Consider the following 22,080-nt stretch of genomic DNA (forward strand, 5'->3'; position numbering starts at 1 on the left):
GTCAGCTTTCCTGCTCCTCTGATGCTGCCTGGCCTGCTTTGTTCATCCAGCTCTACGCCTTGTTAGCTCATCACCATGTTGGCCTAACCAGTAACAATGACATTCCTTGAACAAATTAAGCCTATATCTGTCAAATTTGGCATTACCACTCAAGTCCATTTCAGTGGAACTGTTTATGACACATTAAATACACCAGCTATTTTGAGCAGCTGTCTGCAGATTTTGTAAACCTATTTCAGATAAATGTAAAGTGCAGGTGAAAGAGAGAGATAATAATATTACTTTTTGCCTGACGCCAAGTACTTACGAAGAGACTAAAGTCACAAAATTCCTCAGTCTTGAGTATGTAAATGTAAATTTTATTATACATGGTTTCAACGGTAATAGAATCTAAAATGTATATACATATTATATGCTAACGTCCTGTTAACCTGAGGTTAACATGGGTAACAGACCACAGCAAATTTCTCGTCAAGACAGATCCCTCACAGCAACCCCTCAGATGCTAGTGACCGTGTGGGTCATCAGATCTCATTAAGATTTTATTAAGGATCCCAATTCTTCAGTTTCTAAGACCCCGTTTCAGAACTCCATCAAAAGCTGCTGTAAAGTCTCCCCCAATAACAGCATACATGCTGGTACTTCATTCTCCTATTTGGACTGCGCTGCCTAGATTCTGGAAACTGCACTGCATCATCCATTCATGGGCTCAATTTCAGCTTATCCAGAGACAGCAAGGTTCACTAAGTTTGATGTGGCCTGGTGTTTCCCCTAGTTCTATTTGTTAGGTGCAACTAAGCAAGATTAATGTTTGTAGACTTCTTTTGCCCCACTCTTTTGCACTGGACTATTAATGTGTTGAAAGGCTTCTATGAGCCCCTCACAGCTCACAAGACTTTTACAAACCCCTAGACCTAAAACTTCACGTACCTATTGGCTCCCACAACTACCTCCGAGTTTTAAAAAGAACCTGAAAGAACTGCAGATGCTGGAAATCAGAAACAAAATCAGAAATTGCTGGAAAATCTCAGTAGGTCTGGCAGCATCTGTGCAGAGAAGTCAGAATTAATATTTCAGGTCTATTGACTCCTCTACCAGAGTCTTAACTGCATACTGCTACTAAATAGCTCCTCGAACAACTTCTGCCACAACAACACATAAGTAGCAGACTGCACAGCATCAGTTACCAGAAGTATTCCTATACGGAATATGCTCCTCACTCTCTCTCTCTCTAAATAACTGATTTGCATCTGGAATTGCTCCTCAGTGATCCTCGGATTGTTTTGAGCCCACTCTTGCTCCTATGCAGATTTTAACGTAGCCACTATTATAATAGTCAAATATAGGAACCATTGGAACACCTGTTTCCACAAATGGACTGGGAGACCCAGGTTCAAGTCCCACCTGCTCCAGAGGTGTGTAATAACATCTCTGAACAGGTTGATTAGAAATATGAGTTAAATTTTAAAAAGCATTTAGAGATTAACAGCTTATGCGGTACAACTGGGTACAAAAAGAAATATATTTCACCTTAAAACCAATGTAATCTTCATAAACATCAAGGACAATGTTGTGAATTTTACAAATAGCAAAATAAAGGATTGAAATGTACACATGGGATTAACGTAGAACTTAAATGTCATAAACAAACTTTAATTTTAAAAAAGTGAAACTTTTCAGATAGGATAAGTTTGCTATTCAAAAGATATTAAATTATTCCTTCAGAGTCAGTATAGCTGTTTAGCAGTAATTATAAACTTATAATACCATTAAAATGCCAATTACATCAAGTTTTAATAAGTGAAGATTTTTTAAAAAAAGGTGTTTACAGCAAAGACAATGTGTAAGAATGGATATTCTCATCAGTTCAATGATTACTAATTGACTGCTTTCCAGGGAGACCTCAACAATTAATACGGAGAGGAATTCTAGATTTTCACATTTCAATGGGCATGTGTGGACTCCAGAGTTTGCTGCCAGTTTCAGAGAACTAATGATAGAAAGTGTTGACAGTTCCACTATCATTACGAAAGAAAATTCACTTCATTTGTCATTGACAAACATTTAACTTAAACACCCATATAGAGTAGTGCATATTAGTCCCACATGCACTGATTTAATAAAGACCTGTGAAGGCAATTTGCCCAAGCCTGATTAAGCCATTCAGTCTCAAAAGAAAGAACCGATCTCTTTCTTTCTAAGTGAAAACACTGTATAACTATACCATTTCCTCTACAGTCTATTTACTGCTGAATGCACAGCTGTGTGAAGTTTTACAGCTACCCCATTGTTCAAATTGACTGCCAAAGATGAGAAACCAGGCCCATGCCTTTTCTCACCACCTCATTATTTCCTGTCATTGCTTTTGTCCACAACCATAACCTTGCTGTAAATAACATTTAATGCATGCTCATTTAGCAGCATGTTGCCTCTATATTATAGAAATCCATAATATTTCTTACATTAACCCCTGCTGTCATAAAAAGCCTATGTTCTGGAAGTTTGTGTTTCAATCTTAACAATTCTGAATGTTTCCCCATCTAACTTACTTACCTTTTGTATCTATTTTTACAGTACAAGGTTCTTGGATCCAGCATTTCATCCTTCTGTACATTATCAGCATCACCGAAGGGAAATGATAGACTTGTTGTGAACTCGGCTCAAAAGAATATTGATTACAGATACTGCTGTCTTTATTAGAAGTCATCTATATATTGCTATTTTTACAGTCTGTACCAAATGTTCCATTTTTAAAAACTGAATTCAAATCACTATTACAAGATTTGAACTCATGTTGTCTAAATTATTGAATCACGTATACCAGATACAAAAACGAGCAATGCATCTAAGGGGCTGAGTTCATACCTCTGAGATAGCAGGGTCTGTCTGACAACTGATGGCAATACAGCTTCCAATAAGCAGTGCAATGATAAATGACCGCAGAGCAATATGGTCCAGCAATCTGCGTAAAACCCTTTGAGAAATTTTGTCTTGCACACTCCACTCATCCTAAACAGAAAATAAACCAAAATGAATTTCAAAATTTTCTGTACCAGTAGGCAGTGGAGAGATGCTCAGATGCCTGCATTACAAGCTGACACGTTTTGCAGTGTGACTCTAAATCAAAATACAGATAAGTTTGTATGAAATGTATCTTAGATCAAGCAATCTTGTAACAAACCAAGAACTGTATACGTTACTGAGAATAAGGACAGTATTAATTTTAATCTTGTCCTCAAATTAGCCAGATTCTAAACAAGAAAAAAGTTAAGCATTATAGATTTACTACACTATAGATTTATTTACTACACTGTATATCTAATAGTATACAAAGACAATAAAAGCTAACATGTATGTAATATATCAGATCCAATTGTGGTAGGTTGGAGATTCAAATCTCTTACTGTTTGAGCTCAGTATCTTAGGGCTTTAGGATCCTACATGTCTGTTCCAAAAGCTACTTCTTCTAAGCCCTTCTGTTTGACAATGCATATGTTTCAATATTACATAATACAGTTGGGGTTGTCAATAGTAATTAGATGTAATTTCAGAACAAGAAAATATGATATCACGTTGGGGCCAGCAGCTCCTAATCACCCTCCCACAACTGGCTGTCTATCATGCTCACCGTCATTGTGATCCATCATCCACAAGTCAACTAGAAAGTGAACAGACTGTTCATTGTCTGATTGGATAATTCCTATCAAAACAACCTTTCTTAAAATTTCTGATACATTTTTCAGTCCATAAAGACTACTTGAGTAGGAATTTCTAACTGGGTTTTGAGGCCTGGTGGAATCACAGGGTGAGGAAGTAAGATTGCAAGCTTCGAGGCAGCAATGGTAGCCATAGAGTGAATTCAGATTTGACAGTCCCAGGATCAATTACTAAATGTGCACAAATTTGACTGGTTGTGGGCCTGAAGAGATCCTAATCCAACAAGTTCTGAGGCCTGATCACTTACACCAATAGAGCATGTAAAATGGCATATAAAAACCAAAAGAACTGTGGATGCTGTTAATCAGAAAAACAGAAGTTGCGGGAAAAGCTGAGCAGGTCTAGCGGCATCTGCGAAGAGAAACCAGTGTTGGCGTTTCAGGTCCAGTGAACCTTCCACAGAAATGGCAGATTTTTTAGTTTGTTTTTATGCCTGTAGATATCTTCTAATCAACTTGTTCAGGGATGTTCTTACATACTTCTACAGCAGAAAAAGCCCTTGTATCACTTGAGGGAATCCTAGGCAGCTGAAAACTCTAACTTTAATAGAATTTTACTAATGAAGGACCACAATTTCCACATCAGCTTGGATAAGAGAAGACTCTATGGTCAATATATGTGACAATTCTTAGAACGAATGAGGGCTACTTCATTGATGAAAATCCACAAGATGAAATCCTGGACCTGGACAATAAACCACGTGAAGTGGGCAAAAGAAAGGATTATACTTGAGAAACAACAGTCATAAAATAGTGAGGTGCATAATGAAAACAGAAGTGTTTCTCAAGAAATGAGATGAAGGGGACCCAGGTCAGCTCAGGTGAATTGGATGGAATAACTAGCAGATCACACAGTGGAGTGGCTATAAGAAATAATTACGCGAGATGGATAAAATATCGGTTAACAAAGTTCTAACTTGTAGAAAAAGGTTTGAGTAAGAGACAAAAAAAAGACAATGACATTTAAAAAAAACAGTTTTGATATGAAAAAGCAGAGGTGAGATATGAGAAAGATGAAATGTATAAGATGGAGCTTATATTGGTATAGTGCCTTTCATGCATTCAGGACATATCAAACTACCACAGAGTCAATTAAGAAGTATGGGTGCAGTTGTAATGTAGGGCAAGATAGCAACCAATTTACAGAACTCAAGGTCCCCAAACTGCAATTAAATAAGTTAGCATGTAATTTAGGGAAACTGGTTAACAGACACATCCTGATGAGGATGACTTTTTCACTTTTCTTCAAACGATTCAAGCTTTTTCATCCATCTCAGCAGCCAGATGGGGTTTCGGTTCAATGAAACATTGAAAGACATCGAAAGGACACACACCCAAACTGCAGCATCTTCATTATTGCACTTATGTGACATCCTACATTTAAACTCAGATCACTGGCTTCAATCCATTAATTTCCTGATTAAGAGGCTACCATTGGGTCAAAGCCGACATTCAACATCAAATATAAAAACATTAGAGAGGTAGAAAGAGTATACACTCCAAAGAAAGAGATTGAATAGTGTAGATAAACAGAATTCCTTAAGTTTATATCTCAAACATCCTCCACATCTATGATCTTTCAAAATTTCTATATTATTCCAGCTTTGGCCTTTTACGCATCTCTTACTTTCTTCATTCCCACCAATGCTAGCCAAGTCTTTAATGAGCTTGGGCCGCAGTTTGAGAAATCCTTCCCTAAACTTTTCCAACTCATCCTCCTCATTCAAAACACCACTTAAACTACAACTGTCCAAGTAACTACTTCTCTAGCTCAACACCGATATTTGACGATTATACTCCTGTGAAACATTTCACGCTGACTTTCTGCTGTTGTGGTTCAAAAGTAACACTTTCTGACAAAAGGATAAAAAGGCCCCTAGAATTTGAGCTTTTAATTTGGGCATAGAGTAGAAAAGCAAAGAAAGATTATGAATTGATGCAAAATATAAACTAAGCCCAAATTAATAAGTTAACTATGTTAAAGTTTACAATTTTGGGCATCTGATTATAAAAAGACACATACGGTATACAATTTAGCCAGGTGACGTAAGGGATGGAAATCAGTAGTCAGGAGGAGTTATGAGAACCAAAGCAGAAAAAGCAAACAGAGGATTTAATATAGGATAACAAGGTGTAGAGCTGGATGAACACAGCAGGCCAAGCAGCATCAGAGGAGCAGGAAAGCTGGACCCTTCTTCAGAAAAGGTCTGAGAAGGTTCATTTTCTGAAGAAGGATCTAGACCGGAAACGTCAGCTTTCCTGCTCCTCTGATGCTGCTTGGTCTGCTATGTTCATCCAGCTCTACACCTTGTTATCTCAGATTCTCTAGCATTGGCAGTTCCTACTATCTCGGAGAGGATTTAATAGTCTCTTTTTGAATTATGGAAAGAACGATTGAAAAGGGAAAGTGATTTCCTCTTTGTGGTAGATCAATAAGGGGTTATTAATTTACAAAGATCGCTATCAGAGTCAGGATTGGGTTAGAAGAGATTTATTTACATACAGGAAGTGGTTGAGACCTAGGACAGAATCTTGCGCAGGCAATAGGAGTCTTGGCTGTTGGCAAGACACCTGCACCACCTCTTTTAAAGAAAACCCATTGTATTTTGTATTATACTCAAGTACTTGACACGGCCAAAGGCATCCTTAGCATCAACAGCCTCACGGGCAAGAAGTCACAGACAACAAGAATGCTAGCCGGTCACAGACTACCACTTATGGCTTCAATTGGCAGTTGGCCAGGAAAACTGCGACTAAGTCATCCTGCCAAGGACCTGATTGGGTAAGAAAATGGCAGGGTCCCCAGCCACCACCTTCTTGCCTGATTAAGTGCCTCCCCAAGTCATTAAACTCACCATGGGAGAAGGTACACAATTTCACCCCTAGACTATTGCTCTTTTGAAGTGAAATTTGATAAGTATTTGGAAAGTAAACAGCTATGAGCTTAAACTAACTTTAAATCATTCGAACAATAAGCCAGCAGACACGGTAGGCTCAATGTTCTCCATGTACTATAAAAATATTGTTTTCAGAAAATGTTCATGCCTTGGAATTATACGGTGCCTATGCTCAAAATGCAGTTTACATTTTTCAGAACACACCAAACTAATGTATCTTGTCAAAACTGTAACACATCAGATTGTCAAACTAATGTTAGCAGACAATAGATTTGTGACATACCTTTCCTTCTATAATATCGTTGAAGTTTACTTTCAAATCTTTGATGACAATTCTAGGTTCCTACAACAGAAAGAAATGATTATTTTGCCTAGAAGTGACATACCACTGTACTTAAAAACTGACACGTAATTTTATAAGTAGCAAATTTAAATAGAATTCAACCTTTCCCTCTGAATCACATCCTATTGACTAGAATGATTTTGGACTTGTGACGTAACTGTGGAATTTTCATTTCTTAAAGTTTGAGTTTCTGGTTTTCAAATTAGTAACAGGTGGGTTGTGTGGGTGTGTCTGGAGTTAACGACTACAGTAAAGTCCCAATTATCTGGAACCTCATTAACTGGAATTCTCTGGCAACTAGCAATCGATGGGAGTAAGTTTTCTCAGTTCCTGGGAACCGTTCGTGCGGATGGTTATATGGATTAGTGTTTCTGAGAAGGGAATGGTAGAATGGAGTTAGCTCCTTAGTGTGAAGAGTAGTGTTAGTCCCAGACCAGGACTGTTGGGATAAAACCCTGAAGTGGTTACTTAAAGCTTAGTATATTGAAGCTCAGATGTAGGAGAGGTGTAGAAAAAAAAAAGGTGCATGATGGCTTCTTCCTGGAACTACCTGCAGTTACAAATTAAAAAGTTCAAGTTACAAGTGACTTAGACCACCAAGGTGTTAGATAATAGGGACTCTGGTGTATTGTGTGTATGTGGGGTGTTTTAGGTACTATACAGTGATGTATTTTGGGTACTATATAAAAGCTGTTTTGTTTCTTTTCAATTTACAAAGTGTTTTGGGATTAACAAGGCTATACTTGCACTGTGTGTTTAAAAAACTTTGAACAATCAGGGCAGGGAGGGGTCATTAGTGTACAGCACTGTGGTATGGTTTATGAATTGATGGTTTAGATTTTTCTATCTTAACTTCATTTCACCAGTCAGAGGGTGCTGCATCTGTGGAATGCATTACCAAAGAAGGCTGAGGAGGCCACATCATTGAGTGTATTTAAGACTGAGATACATAGGTTCTTAATTGGTAAAGAGATCAAAGGGATCATTGGAGAAGGTGGGAGAATTGGGTTGAGAAACGTGCCAGCCATGATTGAATGGTGGAGCAGATGCGATAGGCCAAATGGCTTAATCCTACTTGTATATCTTATTGTCTTATTTCTTTTAACAGTTAAACAGAAATTTATCATAAAGCAAGATCAATAGCATTGTGTGCTTTTGTTCAACTGAGAGACCACATTGTTAAAACCAAACCAAACAAAAACATGTTCTATCAAGCCAGCTTCTGATCTGGGATCTGGCTTGTCCAACAATAACATTAGCTGCAATCATAACACCTTGTTCCCAGATATCCTACCCTGATGACTAGAACAGTAGTATGATTGTATACGTGATCCTCAAGACAGAATTTTCTCCTTCGTCAGTTAAAGTACGTTGTTGAGAGAGATTCATAGTGCCTGGTCCATTACGCCTCAGAGCAATTTTTCTCATAATCTTCCACTTTTCCTTTCATTAATCATGCAAATATCATGGCCAACCTGATGGACTGGAATAGGATGAGGGTCCTGACTGCATGCTTTGATTGACCGTAGTCCACCCTCACACTTCAAAGGACTGCTTCCCTTTGATTTTCACACATGGCAATTTACCTGAAACACTTGCAGTGCATTTGCCACAAAGGCAGCTAGCACATGCAGCAAGCGTGACGTTCACATATCATTACACCATATAGTAACATGCCCCTTTCTTTCTCTTGACTGTTCATTGTCACTTTTCAGGAGCAAACTGTCTGCCTCTTCCTCTAAGCTAAAAGTAATGCAAGCCACAAAGACTGACAGTCTGTAACAGTGCACTGAAAACCCTGTAAGGTAAGAGAACATGACCCACACAGAGGCTGGCTGCCTGTAAGACAGTGCTGAAGTCAGTCAGTATGTGCAAAGAAAGGGCTGTGAAATAGTCATGTTGCCAACGTTCAAGCAAACAATTTGAGTATTATCTGAACAAGAGTCAATCTGCAATTAATTCCAGGCCAAGTCCTGTAAATAAATATCAGTTTGTTCTATTATAAAAAAAACAAAAGAGGAAGCTGTTGCTCACAATCCACAAGTCACCTTCAACTTACAGCTCATAGCTCCAAATCAAAAATGATAAGAGGGAAGCAGCGAGAGTTCTAACAATAAACTGGAATATACTTAATGTTAAAATTACAGGAGGACCAGAGAAGTTCCCAGACCCACAAAAAGAAAACGAAAGTGGAGTTTCACTTTGTGGAAGGGCCACAGGAGAATATGGCAGAAGCTGAACATGCGTGTGACGGCAGTAGCGTTCCAGTGACAGTGGAACAGGTTACGTCAAAACAAATAGATATGGAAGGGAACACGGTGCACAGCAGAAACCACTGGTGGAGGCCTCCAGACATCATATCAGTGAGATAAATGCAGGAGTTACCTACTGGGGGAATCCAAAGAACAGGGCCAAATCTGGAAAGTGGAAGTTTGGACTATTAGTTTTTGTTACAACTTGGAAGATAAGTTAAAATGTGAAATGTCCATTTATTGATTACAAAGGGCACGTAACCTTTGGAGAAGCTCTGTTCAATACATTTGACACACAAAATGGAACAAAGTCTCTGGATTAGAAACAACTGTTCAGCAATGGCTTCTGGATTTGCTTTACATTACAGCTTATCATACACATTCAAAAGCCGGCAAGCAAGACAGATCTCCCTCTCTTCTGCCCTCTCTCCAGCCCCAACTCCCACACCACCCTCCGAGTGGAAGAAAACTAGCACTAAAAAAACTCTGAAAAGAAGAATTTTGGACTCAAAACAAAACCAAGTTCCAACTGACCTGCTATTGAATTGAGGATCGCTTCACTCCATCCCTTTGTGGAGGGACTCTTCAGCCACAGAATTTGTTCCTTTCTACCTCTATTTTCCACCCACGATATTTGTACAAACACATCTAACCTATTGTGAATGAACGCGTGTGTCTGGATTTAAAGACGGATATAGTTTAAATTTGCTTATTTGTAATTAACAATCTTGTCAAATGATAAGTTTGTTATAAATAAGTAAGTTTTTGCTTTCTTGTTTATTGATGGAACCTGTATGGGCTTCTTTCAAACAATTCTGTATTTCATGATAATAATGCTGTTGAAATACGACTCCACATTGTTACAACCAGTATCATGACTTTAGATGAGCCTGGTTATAATTTAAAGACAGATCAAAGTTTAATTCCAATGTGTTTGTTTTTCGAAAAAAAAAAGAGAACTGATGCAGCCAAAATAACAGTGGATATAAATTCAGTTGCTGCCTGGAGATAGAGACCCTGAAATGTATCTGCAGCAAGATCTGAAAAATGTTCAAGTTATGGCTGCATAGTTGTTTCTCCAATTTGTCTTTTCTCATTAAAAAAAAAGACACTTTTCTGAGATGATGAGAGAAACAGCCGGGGACAGAAAGAGCTCAACCTCCTGTTGTCAGAAATCCAATTTTCTTCTCTCCGCTCTGCTGCTCAAAAGTTGTTCAGTGTGTATTCTGCAGCCTAATTCCTCTGTTTTCTCAAGCTGGCTAAATGGCAGGCGAAACTTTCAGCTTCCAATGTGTGAAATTATAATGCACGTATAAATCAAGCTGGCAAAACAAATTTCTTGACACTGGCTCAGATGTCTGGTTTCAATGTCTTTAGACAAATGGTAATTCCAGGGCTGAAGACTTCCTTCATTCATATGGATCTGCCAAAGGTTACCGTGATCTGTCGTCAGGTGACCATGATAGCCATTTTGGGTCTATATTTTCTTGTTAAAATCCATTTTAGTCCATGAATGGTTTCAGATATAACAATACGGTATTGGAAGTTAAGTTCAATAGTCCATATTTACTGTTATTATAACAGTTCCCTACCACAAAGAGTGAATAATATCTCTTATTTTGGATGAACATTCTGTTAGGAATATAAAATAACAGTACAAAGATTGAGATGACAATACACACATACCGTGTTCACTCTCTCCTTCCTAAACTTAATTCAAAATCCAATTTAGGATGAATAGTTGCACAGGTACCCTGGGTTGTGCTAACATCTCAAATTTTAACCTTTCACAGCTCAATTCTACAACTGGGATGCAATTTAATTTCTAGAAGGTTCGTGAGTTGTAATCTGTGGTTTGTTTCCAGTAGGCTATCTGGATTTAACAGATTATACCTTTCTCTCATTTAGTGTTATACCAACCTTATTCAACCCATTAAGGTTTGAGGATTGGCCCTGCTCCTTGGATCCCCCAGTAGGTAACTCTGTATTTAGTTCACTGACTGGCAGCCTCCACCAGTGGTTCCTGCTGTGCAGTATGTTCCCTTCATATCTATTTGCTTTGATCTAACCTGTTCCACTTTCACTGGAACACTACTGCCATCACATGGATGTTCAGTTTCTGCCATATTCTTCCGTGGCCCTTCCACAAAGTGAAGCTTCACCTTCATTTTCTCTTTGCAGGCCTGGGAACTCCTCTAGTCCTCCTGTAATTTTATCTGCAAGTTGTATGTTGACCAGATCTGTAGCTGTGGCCTGCCATTTTTTGTCACCTTCCCTAGCCCTTGTCTTCTTTTATAAAAGATGGCCTAACTGCAGCCCAAATTCTTTCTGATGGAGTTGGCCTGTCCTCTACCCTATCTAATTCAAGTTACCATCTGGACTCAAGAGTTAGCTTGAACTTTACTACCTCCTGTGGAGCTTCTAAACTTCTCCGGTCCCTTTTGCCATTTTCTGCTGGCATTCTCCAGACTTTACAGCCCAGAAAGGCTGTATTTTCCCGACTTGATGGGTATATTTTACTACGAGACAAATTGTTCCCTGAACATTCGTAAGCCAATTACTAAGGCTCTCAAGTGAAAAAAAAATAGGAATTTTGGTATTTACTGATGCTATTTTTAAAAAGTGACAAACTTATGGCCCATGTGTGTTAAAAGAGAAAAGTGTCCTGTATGGATAGGGGAAATAAATTATAACTGTTTAACCTTTAGATGTGCTAGATTCTCAGTCTGAGATCATAGCTGTTTAATAGATGACTTGCTTCCTCAGCAGTAATGGAATGTGTGGGTCTTTGAGCTCTCAGTGAATGATTGTTTCCCCAATTTGCTTTTTTCCCTGAGATGGCAAAAGAAACAAGAGAAGGAGAAAAAGAACTCCAGCTCTTGTCACAAATTAATTGGTCAAAAAAGTTGTTGAAATATGGTCCCATGTATATTAGGGGAGGGGATGACCTAGTGGTATTATCACTGGACTGTTCGTCTGGAGATCCAGGCAATATCCCGGGGCCTGGGTTCAAATCCTGGCACAGCAGATGGAATTTGAATTCAATGAAAATCTGGAATGAGAGTCTAATGATAACCATGAAACCATTGTCGATTGTTGGAAAAATCCATCTGATTCACTAATGTCCATCAGGGAAAGAAACAACCATCCTTACCTGGTCTGGACTACATTTGACTTTAGACCCACAGCAATGTGGTTGACTGTTACCTACTCTCTGGGCAATAAATCCTGTGAATGAATTTTTAAAAATTCCAGAGTCTAGCTCCATTGTCTTTCCAAACTAGCTAATGGGCAACAAGCCTTTCATCTCCCAATATACTACGTTTGTGAATTAAACAGGAGATGCTAATTTTTTGATGGTGGCTCAGTTGCTTGATTTCAATGTCATATGAATAAATAAAAGATCTTCTCTCCCACCTATACGCCCATCCCACCTCATTGACCAATCCCCACCACTCCCTACCTGCACTCACCTATCACCATCCCACCTACCTGCCCCAGCCTCACCCCTCTTCTCTCTATTTATTTCTCAGTTCCCTTCCCCGTTCCCATTTCTGAAGAAGGGTCCTGACACAAAACGTCAGTTTTCCTGCTCCTCTAATGCTGCCTGGCCTGCTCTGTTCCTCCAGCTCCACTGTTATCTCTGACTCCAGTCCTAATGGTTTTATTCTACATGGATTATCTGAAGCTGGAGGCCATGGCAGCCATTTTAAGTTCACATTTCTTCTTTTATAAACCCAAGTTAGTCCATGTAAGGCACCAGATGTAACAATTAGATCATGTAAGTTACAATCTTTTAAATATGGATTATCAAATTTTAACAATAAAGAGAATGATACGTCTTAGGTAACCAGGTCTGGCAGCATCTGTGAGGAAAAAAAAAATCAGAGTTAACATTTCGGGTCTGATGACACTTCCTCAGAACTGATGGTAGCTGGGAAAATGTTGGTTTATATGCAGAAAATAGGGAGGGGGATGGGATAGGGAGTAAATGGGATAAAGGATAGAGCCCAAACAAAGAGAAGAGCAGAGATAACAAGGTGTAGAGCTGGATGAACACAGCAGGCCAAGCAGCATCAGAGGAGCAGGAAAGCTGACGTTTTGGGCCTAGACCCTTCTTCAGAAATGGAAGAGGAGAAGAGCAGTTGGACAGACAAAGGAGATGATAACGATCTGGTTGGAGGGTGAATAGCTGTTAATGAGGACTGTTAGTGGCTAACAATAGGTATTGTGTAATGGCAGGCTCTGTGATAACAAGACCAGGTGTGTGGGGTAGGGGGCTAGGATATGGGAGAGTTGAGGCCCTAAAATTATTGAACTTGATATAGAGTCTGGAAGGCTGCAGGGTCCCCAAGCGGAAAAGGAGGTGTTATTCGTCCAGCTTGTGTTGAGCTTCACTGGAACATTGCAGCAAGCCGGAGACAGAGATGTTGGCCAGGGAACACGGTGTTGTATTAAAGTGGCAGGCAACTGGAAGCTTAGGTCTTTTTTGTGAGCAGAACCTAGATGTTCTGCGAAGCGGTCACCCAGTCTATGCATTGTTTACCCAATGTAGAGGGAGACCATAGATGTTCACCCTCCTACCCAGATTGTTATCAACTTCTTTGTCTGTCCAACTGCTCGTCTTTCTCTCTCTCTCTTCGCGTTCTATCCTTTACCCCGTCATTTACTGTCTACCCCATCCCCTCCCTATTTTCTGCATATAAACCAATGTTTTCCCAGCTACTATCAGTTCTGAGGAAGGGTCACCGGACCTGAAATGTTAACTCTGATTTGTTTCTTCACAGATGCTGTCAGACCTGCTGAGCTTTTCCAGCAACTTCTGTTTTTGTTCCTGATTTACAGCATCCGCAGTTCTTTCAGTTTTTATTTAGTATTTAACTCACTGCCACATTTCCTCTGGGCATGCCCACTTTGAAGATGTTCAGCTCCTCTCTCAGACAGGATTTCCATTCCAATCTTTCTTCTTTTCCACCGACATTAATTTCACTGTCACTCCTGGTGTTTGACCAAGTATTTGCTAAAACTTGTTTCCACAGCCATATCACATTCCTCAGTGACTGCCTCTGTCTCAAACTCACCCTGCGTGGGTTCCAACTGAAGTTTCATCCCTCATTTTTGAATCCTCCCAGGATCACATATCTCTGTGACGTTGGAAAAATCCATCTGATTCACCAATGTCTGTTAGGGATGGAAACAACCATCCCCTGGTCTGCACTACATATGACTCTAGACCAACAACAATGTGGTTGACAGTTACCTACTCTGGGCAATAAATGCTGGCCTGGCCAGCAACACTGTCATCCTGTAAATGAATTTTTAAAATTCCAGAGTTTAATCCCATTGTCTTTCCAAACTAGGCAATTCTCGAGGACAGCTGCTCTTGCCGCAGCTTAAGATCCAAACTCAATGCCATGCGGCTTTACACGCACACTCAACCTTTCTCTCTAACAGCATTGCAACACGCTGGCTCAGGGCTGTACCACTCTGCAGTTCCACTTCATCCACCGGCGCATTCATTGTGCTAACAAGAAACTTTTTCTTTTCGTTTCAGGCATCAAGGCCCACAAGATGCAACAATTCAGAGATACCCATGGCCCTCTGGAACCTTCCTCTCCTCCCCTTCCCTCTAACTCCATCCCCTCCGACAAGCGACCTCCTGTCGGGTATTCACCATCCCTCCCAACCTTCCCCTCTCCAATGCTGAATGTTCTGTACTCAGCAAAGGCCTCAGCTTTATTCCTCTGTGTCCCCACCTTAACAAATTTTGGGCACGACATGACGTCGAACTCTTCTTCCGCTGTCTTTGCCTCTGTGCCCATTTCTTTGGGCAAGAGTCCTCTAACCCATCCCAAAGACTCCTTCGCCTAATTCCAACACTCTCCCTCCACCTGGACCCCTCCCTCTGGCCTTTTATCTGCACTCGATCTGTTCATGGAGAACTGTCGACGTGATATTGGTCACCTCAATTTCTCCGCCCCCACCCCCACCCCCACCCCCACCCCCCCCCATCTCCCTCCCAACTGACTGCATTCCGTGCGCTTAGATCTAACCCTGACTTTATTATTAAGCCTGCCAATAAGGAAGGTGCTGTTGTAGTCTGGCTAACTGACCTCTACATTGCAGAGGCTCAGCACCAGCTCTCAGATACGTCCTCCTATCTTCCCCTGGTCTATGACCCCACCATGACACATCAGACCATTGTATCAACTACAGCAACTGATCTCATTTCATCTGGTGATCTCCCCCAACTGCCTCCAAGCTGATAGTCCCCCAGCCCCACAGCTTGCTTCTACCTCCTCCCCAAAATCCACAAACAGGACTGTCCAGGCAGACTCATTGTTTCAGCCTCCTCCTGCCCCACAGAACTAATCTCTTCCTACCTTGACTCAGTCTTCTCTTACCTAATCCACTTCCTGCCCACATACATCCGTGATTCCTCTCACACTTTACACCGGTTTCAAAGTTTCCAATTTGCAGGGTCCAGCCACCTCCCCTTTACCATGGATGTGCAATCCCTTTATACATCCATGTCCCACCAGGAGGGTCTTAGGGCTCTCCACTTCTTCCTGGAGCAAAGACGTGAACTGTCCCCAAACACCACCACCCTCACCAACTTGGACGAGTTCGTCCTCACCCTGAATAACTTCTCTTTTAAATCCTCTCATTTTCTTCAGGTCAGAGGGGTGGCCATGGGTACCCACATGGGCCTCAGTTATGCCTGCCTCTTCGTGGGGTACATAGAACATTCCTTGTTCCAATCCTATTCCAGGCCCCACCCTCAACTCTTTCTCCGATATATCAATGATATCAATGATACTGCTTCCCTCTCTCATCCGGAATTGGAAATGTTCATTAATTTCGCTTCCAATGTCCACCCAGCCCAGGTGAAAGTGAGGGCAATCTCTGACTCCTCCCTCCCTTCCTCGACATCTCTGTTTCCATTTCTGGGGATAGACTGGCCACTACTATGCACTATAAACCCACTGACTCCCACAGCTACCTGGACAATACATCCTCACACCCTGCTTCCTGTAAAGACTCCTTCCCATTCTCTCAGTTCCTCCATCTCCATCGCATGTGTTCAGATGAGGCCAACTTCAACAAGGGAGCCTACAAAATGTCCACCTTCTTTCTCGATCGAGGATTGCCCAAAACCATTGTCAACAGGGCCCTCACCCGGGTCTGACCCATCTCCCACACTTCCTTCCAGCAACAGCAATAGGGATCCCCTTGTTCTTACCTACGATCCCACCAGCATCCACATCCAGAAGATCATCAGATGCCATTTCCGCCACCTCCAGCAAGATGCCACTACCAGACACACACTCCCCTCCACTCCCTTGTCAGCCTTCCACAGGGACTGTTCCCTCTGGGACACCCTGGTCCACTCTTCCTTCGTTCCCAACACAGACCCCATGGCACCTTCCCCTGCAACCAGTGAAGGTGCAACATCTGTCCATTTACCTCCTCCCTCCCCAGTATCCAAGGGCCCAAACATACCTTCCAGGTGAAGCAATGCTTCACCTCCACTTCCCAGAATCTAGTCTATTGCATTCGCTGCTCACAATGTGGTCTCCTCTGCAGTGGGGAAATAAAGCGTAGACCAGGTGACTGCTTCACAGAACATCCAAGTTCTGCTTGCAAAAAACAGCCTGAGCTTTCAGTTGCCTGCCGCTTTAACACACCACCCCGTTCCCTGGCCAACATCTCTGTCTCAGGCTTACTGCAGTGTTCCAGGGAGGCTCAATGCAAGCTGGAAGAACAATACCTCATTTTCCGCTTGCAGACCCTGCAGTCCTCCGGACTCGATAGAGTTCAATAAGTTTAAGGCCTCAACTCTCCCATGTCCTAGACCCCTAACCCACACACTAGGCCTTGTTATCATCTCGGTAGTGTATAATGGCAGGTTATTGTTAGTCACTGACAGTCCCCATTAACAACTATTCATGCTCCTAGCCAGATTGTTATCAACTCCTTTGTCTGTTCAACTGCTCTTCTCTCTCTCTCTCTTTGGGCTCTATCCTTTATCCTATTGTTTACTCCCTATCCAATTCCCCTCCCTATTTTCTGCATATAAACAAACATTTTCCCCAGCTACCATCAGTTCTGAGGAAGGGTCACCGGATTCAAAACGTTAACTCTATTTTTTCCTTCACAGATGCTGCTGAGCTTTTCCAGATTCACAGCATCCGCAGTTCTTTCAGTTACGTCTTTAAGTAAATCTAGTTTCCCTTAAGATAGTAAAGCAGGAGTGAAAGAGCTTATCAACATTCAAAACTGTTGAGTAATTCCTATTCCATGTTTTCTCTTAACTAGGAAGAGAGAGCCAATAAGTGATCCACTGTTGCATAAATGATCATAAAATACATAACAACTCAGAGAAACCACCAGAGTGATCATTTCCCTATTCAGGACAAAAGCAATTCACACCAGTTTACTTCAGTAACAAAAAAAATACTATTTATTGTAACACATTTGACTTTAACAAAACTAGTGAAAAGAAAGAAAAACAGAAATTGCTGGAAAATCTCAGCAGGTCTAGCAGCATCTGTGGAGAGAATCTCCACATCATAAATAAAGACAAAATCAAATAATTTAACACATACACTACGGATGGAAAAAGAATAAAGACAAGGAAAATAAAACTACAAAGATGAAAAGTCATTTTCCTCATAGTCTTTTTGATTTTTGTAATAGTAATATGCTGATATCTGTAGCGTTATGGTCATTCTTTGATTCAATGTTTGATTTGGTGAACTTCAGTATTTTCTTCTATGATTATGAAATATTTAGTTCAGGCTTTCTCTCCAATGCAAAAATACAGGGGAGGGGGAAAAAGAAACAGAGAGAGGTTGGGGCGAGGGGGGCGGGTTGGTTGTGAGAAAGAAACAAAGTGTAAGAGTGTTAGAGAATGATGCTTTCTATTTGCATGTACAAGATGTTTTTTGCCATCTTGCTGTTCTTGGCATTTCCAGCTTTTAAATACTTTTTGACTCAACCAGAGCGCTATTGCCAGGCAGAATTTTTTTTAAATTGAAAGATTATTTGTGCTACTAAGTCTCAAATTCTCTCTCTTACTTTTTCCAAGGAACACCATTGTATTATACAGCTTAACAATGTACAACAATAGTCCAACTTCCAATTTGTTTTATAGTTCCAAAAAAGATCTTTATACACATGTTTTAACTATAGTGTAAGCAGTCTTTAATTCAGTTGCAATTTGTACCAGTTAACAAAAATATTTCCCTTTGCAGAAGTAACATTTTCCTGCACTGGTTTACTAATGTTATCTAAATTATGTGAATCAGTCTACACTGTCATCTCTTTCATTAGGTTTACTGAAGTGAACAAAATAGAGCAATGCTGCTGGATCTATAGTGACTCAATTGTCCCTGAACTGATTTAAACTTTTCTGGTTAACAAAAGGTTAAAGATTACTAATATTAAAATATTTTGAGGAATCAGCGATGTTAATGTAAGAGTAACAGACTTCAGGACAGCTGATTAATCTTTTTTGTTATTATGTGTTGAGCACCACAGCTGCCTCCATACAATCAATCCAGATCATACACCATTACAAGTAATACCCAGAGAATGGATAGGTTATCAAAAGCAGTAAGCTCTCTTGCTGAATGTACAGATCAATCATATGAAATTCTCAGAATGCACAAATGTCCACAGTTTACAGTGGTATGGAATCACTGAAGTACATATATATCCTCCCATGGGAAACGAATATAGCGGCAAAAGAGCAATCCATCAGTACCTGGTAGCATCATCAATTTGGTACCAGCTCTGTCCTAATGACCATAATCATGGCATTTGAAGTAATAAATCCACAGCAATGGCAGCAGAAGACACACTTTGCGTAAGAAGAAATCCTTGATAAATTAATTAGGATCTAGCATATTTGCATATGCTACAAAGCCAACAATGTAGCACCCGAACACAAAAGGAGCACACAACCAATAAATGTGTAATATACTAGGAAAGACACTGAACTTCTCACAGACCAAAATAATACACAAGTCAGCATGGGCACAAACCAGAACACCTCACATACCAAAACTGATAGCAAACTGAAACATTTGTTCTTTGACATTTTTCAACTCAACAACTGCTTTTACATAGCACCTTTGTCAAACAGAAAATATTTTTAAAAGAGTCCAAGTACACACTATTAGCTTTATTTCAGTTGGCCACACACCATAAAGCACATCCTACTGACGGGTCTCTGCCCACATTTGTACAACCAATTCACACTCAATTAATCACCCGTTCCTTCTTTCCATTAGATCTTGGTCACTCCTACAGACCATATTAGATGTAAGAGACAGTAGGAACTGCCAATGCAGGAGAATCTGAGATAACACCGTGTAGAGCTGGATGAACACAGCAGGCCAAGCAGCATCAGAGGACCTTTCTGAAGAAGGGTCTCGACCCAAAACGTCAGCTTTCCTGCTCCCCTGATGCTGCTTGGCCTGCTGTGTTCATCCAGTTCTACACCGTGTTATCTTAGATGTAAGAGATTCCATTTTCCATTCAAAATAGGGGTTCAACAACTGCAGAATAACTTACATAACTTTGATAGTCCTAATTCAACTACATTCATAGAGACAAGCTGTTTATTCAGTTATATGAACCAGCAGCTTCCGTGAAAATGATAGAATACAAGGCAACAGTATGTTCAGATACAAAAAGTAATTTAATAAAATGTCACAGAATCTTTAGATTTATTAGACCAGTAATCTAAATGTCATTTGTTAAAAATCAGGAAAAAAAGTTTCCTGAAATGATGGATTATTAGTGCAAAAATAGAAAATCTATAATTCTCAAGCTATGATCTGAACTATATGAATAAGATCATGTTAAGGTTTACAAAGAGATTTCTGTTCATTCAAAAAAGCTAAACTCTGATTTTAAATCATAATCTCATAATTACTCTGGCTTTATTCTGACCGTGTACAATGTTTGCCAACTTAAGAACATAGTAGAGTAGCCGGAAATAAAACAATGTATTTATTTAAAACAGTGCAACATCTTTATCTTTTTATAATACAGTTTCAAGTAATTCCTGACATTTAAGCAAGTCTACTGTTGTAGGATGCTTTTTTCCAATGCTATGGTTCATAAAACAACAATTTATTTGCATCAGCCTGCAACATAATATTGGATTGCAAAACTTAAATATAAAACTCTGTATGTATGTTTACACTGAAAATAACAGATACACTAAACCTAATCATCCAATCGGAGGGTAATTAAAACATCTGCAGAGTAGTTTATGTTCCCTCTTGAATTTTGTTGGGCGAGAAGGGATCACACTCAGCAATTGAATGACTATGCAGGCAATGCCCAAAGCATTAGTCTCAAAGACATATTGAAAAGAGACATCAAGCACGGATCAGCAAAAGTTTTGGACACTCAATCATGCGCTTTCTTTCTGAACATCCAAATCAACAGCAAATATGTCCATTGCAGTTTTGATTCTGGCTGATTGTCTTTTGTCTCCAGTATATCCAAAGACTGAAATTGAACCATGGGGTATGATGCTGGGGCTGGATTAATTCCTAACACACTACATGCAGGGAGGGACCTGCTTCACACCTTCAAAACGACCACCACCACCACCAGCACCAGAGAAGGCCTGGCTGAAGCATGGGCTCGCGGTCTGCAATTTGAAGAATGAAAGGAAATGAGGGGGTTGCACTCACGATGACAGAGTGTTTCCTAAGGTCTTGCAGACCGGATAGGTCCATGATGTTGGTGGTGCGCGTGCGGCTTTTCATGCCTTCGAGGCCAGCCCCGGCCCTGTCCTTCGCAGTGAACCATTCAACCCGCCCTACCACCGACGAACACTCCACACCTGCTGTGTCGTCACACAGCCCTCCCCTGTGACGACAATCCGCGCGCCCCAAACTCACCGAGGCTGCGCAATGCAGCATATCCCATTGCGCGTGCGCTGTTTGAGGCCAAGGGCGGGAAATTTAAAATCACCAAAAAAAACGGTTTACGACGGTTGGTGGGCTTGGTCAGGCTTATCGATTTGAGCAGTAACACTTTACTCATTAATAAAAGTTAGTCCTTCCTCCATCGTTCCTAACTAACGAGTCCGATGGACTGCTTCTGCCTTGATCCAGCACTTTCTTGAAGCAACTGTTCAACCACCAGACTGAGGAACGAGTCAATCAATCAATCAATCAATCCCCTGACTATCCGAACTGGTCTAGTGTTTAAAAGAGCTCTAACCTGTCCACACGCTGAAAGCAAAATCTTAGTTATGGATGGGGGAAAGTGGAAGGATTATCCATGAAAGAATAGGAAACCTTGGGAATAACTTGAGAGGTTCCTTGAAAGAGTTAATGCCACAACGATGGACTGAACAGGTTCCTTTTGTGCCGACTGCACAAATCTATGACCTATACAAACATAATTATAGAAGATAACTGCATTTACTATTATTTTAAACTCATATGCCAGCAAGTAAGGTTGACAACTAAACGGGCAACAAGGTGCAGGGCTGGATGAACACAGCAGGCCAGGCAGCATCATAGGAGCAGAGAGGCTGACGTTTCGGGCCTAGACCCTTCATCAGAAAAGGGGGGTTCTGAAATAAATAGGGAGAGAGGGGGAGGCGGATAGAGGAGAGGATAGGTGGAGAGGAAGCAAACAGGTCGAAGAGGCGGGGATGGAGCCAGTAAAGGTGAGTGTAGGTAGGGAGTTAGGAAGGGGATAGGTCAGTCCAGGGAGGACGGACAGGTCAAGGGGGCGGGATGAGGTTGGTCGGTAGGAGATGGAGGTGCGGCTTGAGGTGGGAGGAGCGGATAGGTGGGAGGAAGAACAGGTTAGGGAGGCAGGGACGAGCTGGA

The 22,080-nt window shown here is 40.8% G+C and overlaps 1 protein-coding gene across 5 annotated transcripts in view; it reads right to left on the reverse strand.

Annotated features, from left to right (window-relative positions):
* LOC109920439 (cation channel sperm-associated protein 4) overlaps positions 1 to 21,158 on the reverse strand; it is a 71,174-nt gene extending 50,016 nt beyond the window's left edge. For 2 of the 5 annotated variants that reach the window (XM_048613012.1, XM_048613010.1), the window contains exons 1-3: positions 20,926 to 21,092; positions 6,897 to 6,956; positions 2,866 to 3,009 (exon numbers count right to left, since the gene is read on the reverse strand). In XM_048613012.1, coding sequence (XP_048468969.1) covers positions 2,866 to 3,009; positions 6,897 to 6,956; positions 20,926 to 21,000 — 279 coding nt within the window. In that variant the 5' untranslated portion in view covers positions 21,001 to 21,092. Of the gene's footprint in view, positions 1 to 2,865; positions 3,010 to 6,896; positions 6,957 to 20,925; positions 21,093 to 21,135 lie in introns of those variants that run through there. The other 3 variants (XM_048613011.1, XM_048613013.1, XM_048613015.1) reach the window with 3 other exon arrangements.
* Between the last annotated feature and the right edge of the window lie 922 nt (positions 21,159 to 22,080).

Source organism: Rhincodon typus, chromosome 27 (genome assembly GCF_021869965.1).
Source record: "Rhincodon typus isolate 14 chromosome 27, sRhiTyp1.1, whole genome shotgun sequence".
Lineage (NCBI taxonomy): Eukaryota > Metazoa > Chordata > Chondrichthyes > Orectolobiformes > Rhincodontidae > Rhincodon > Rhincodon typus.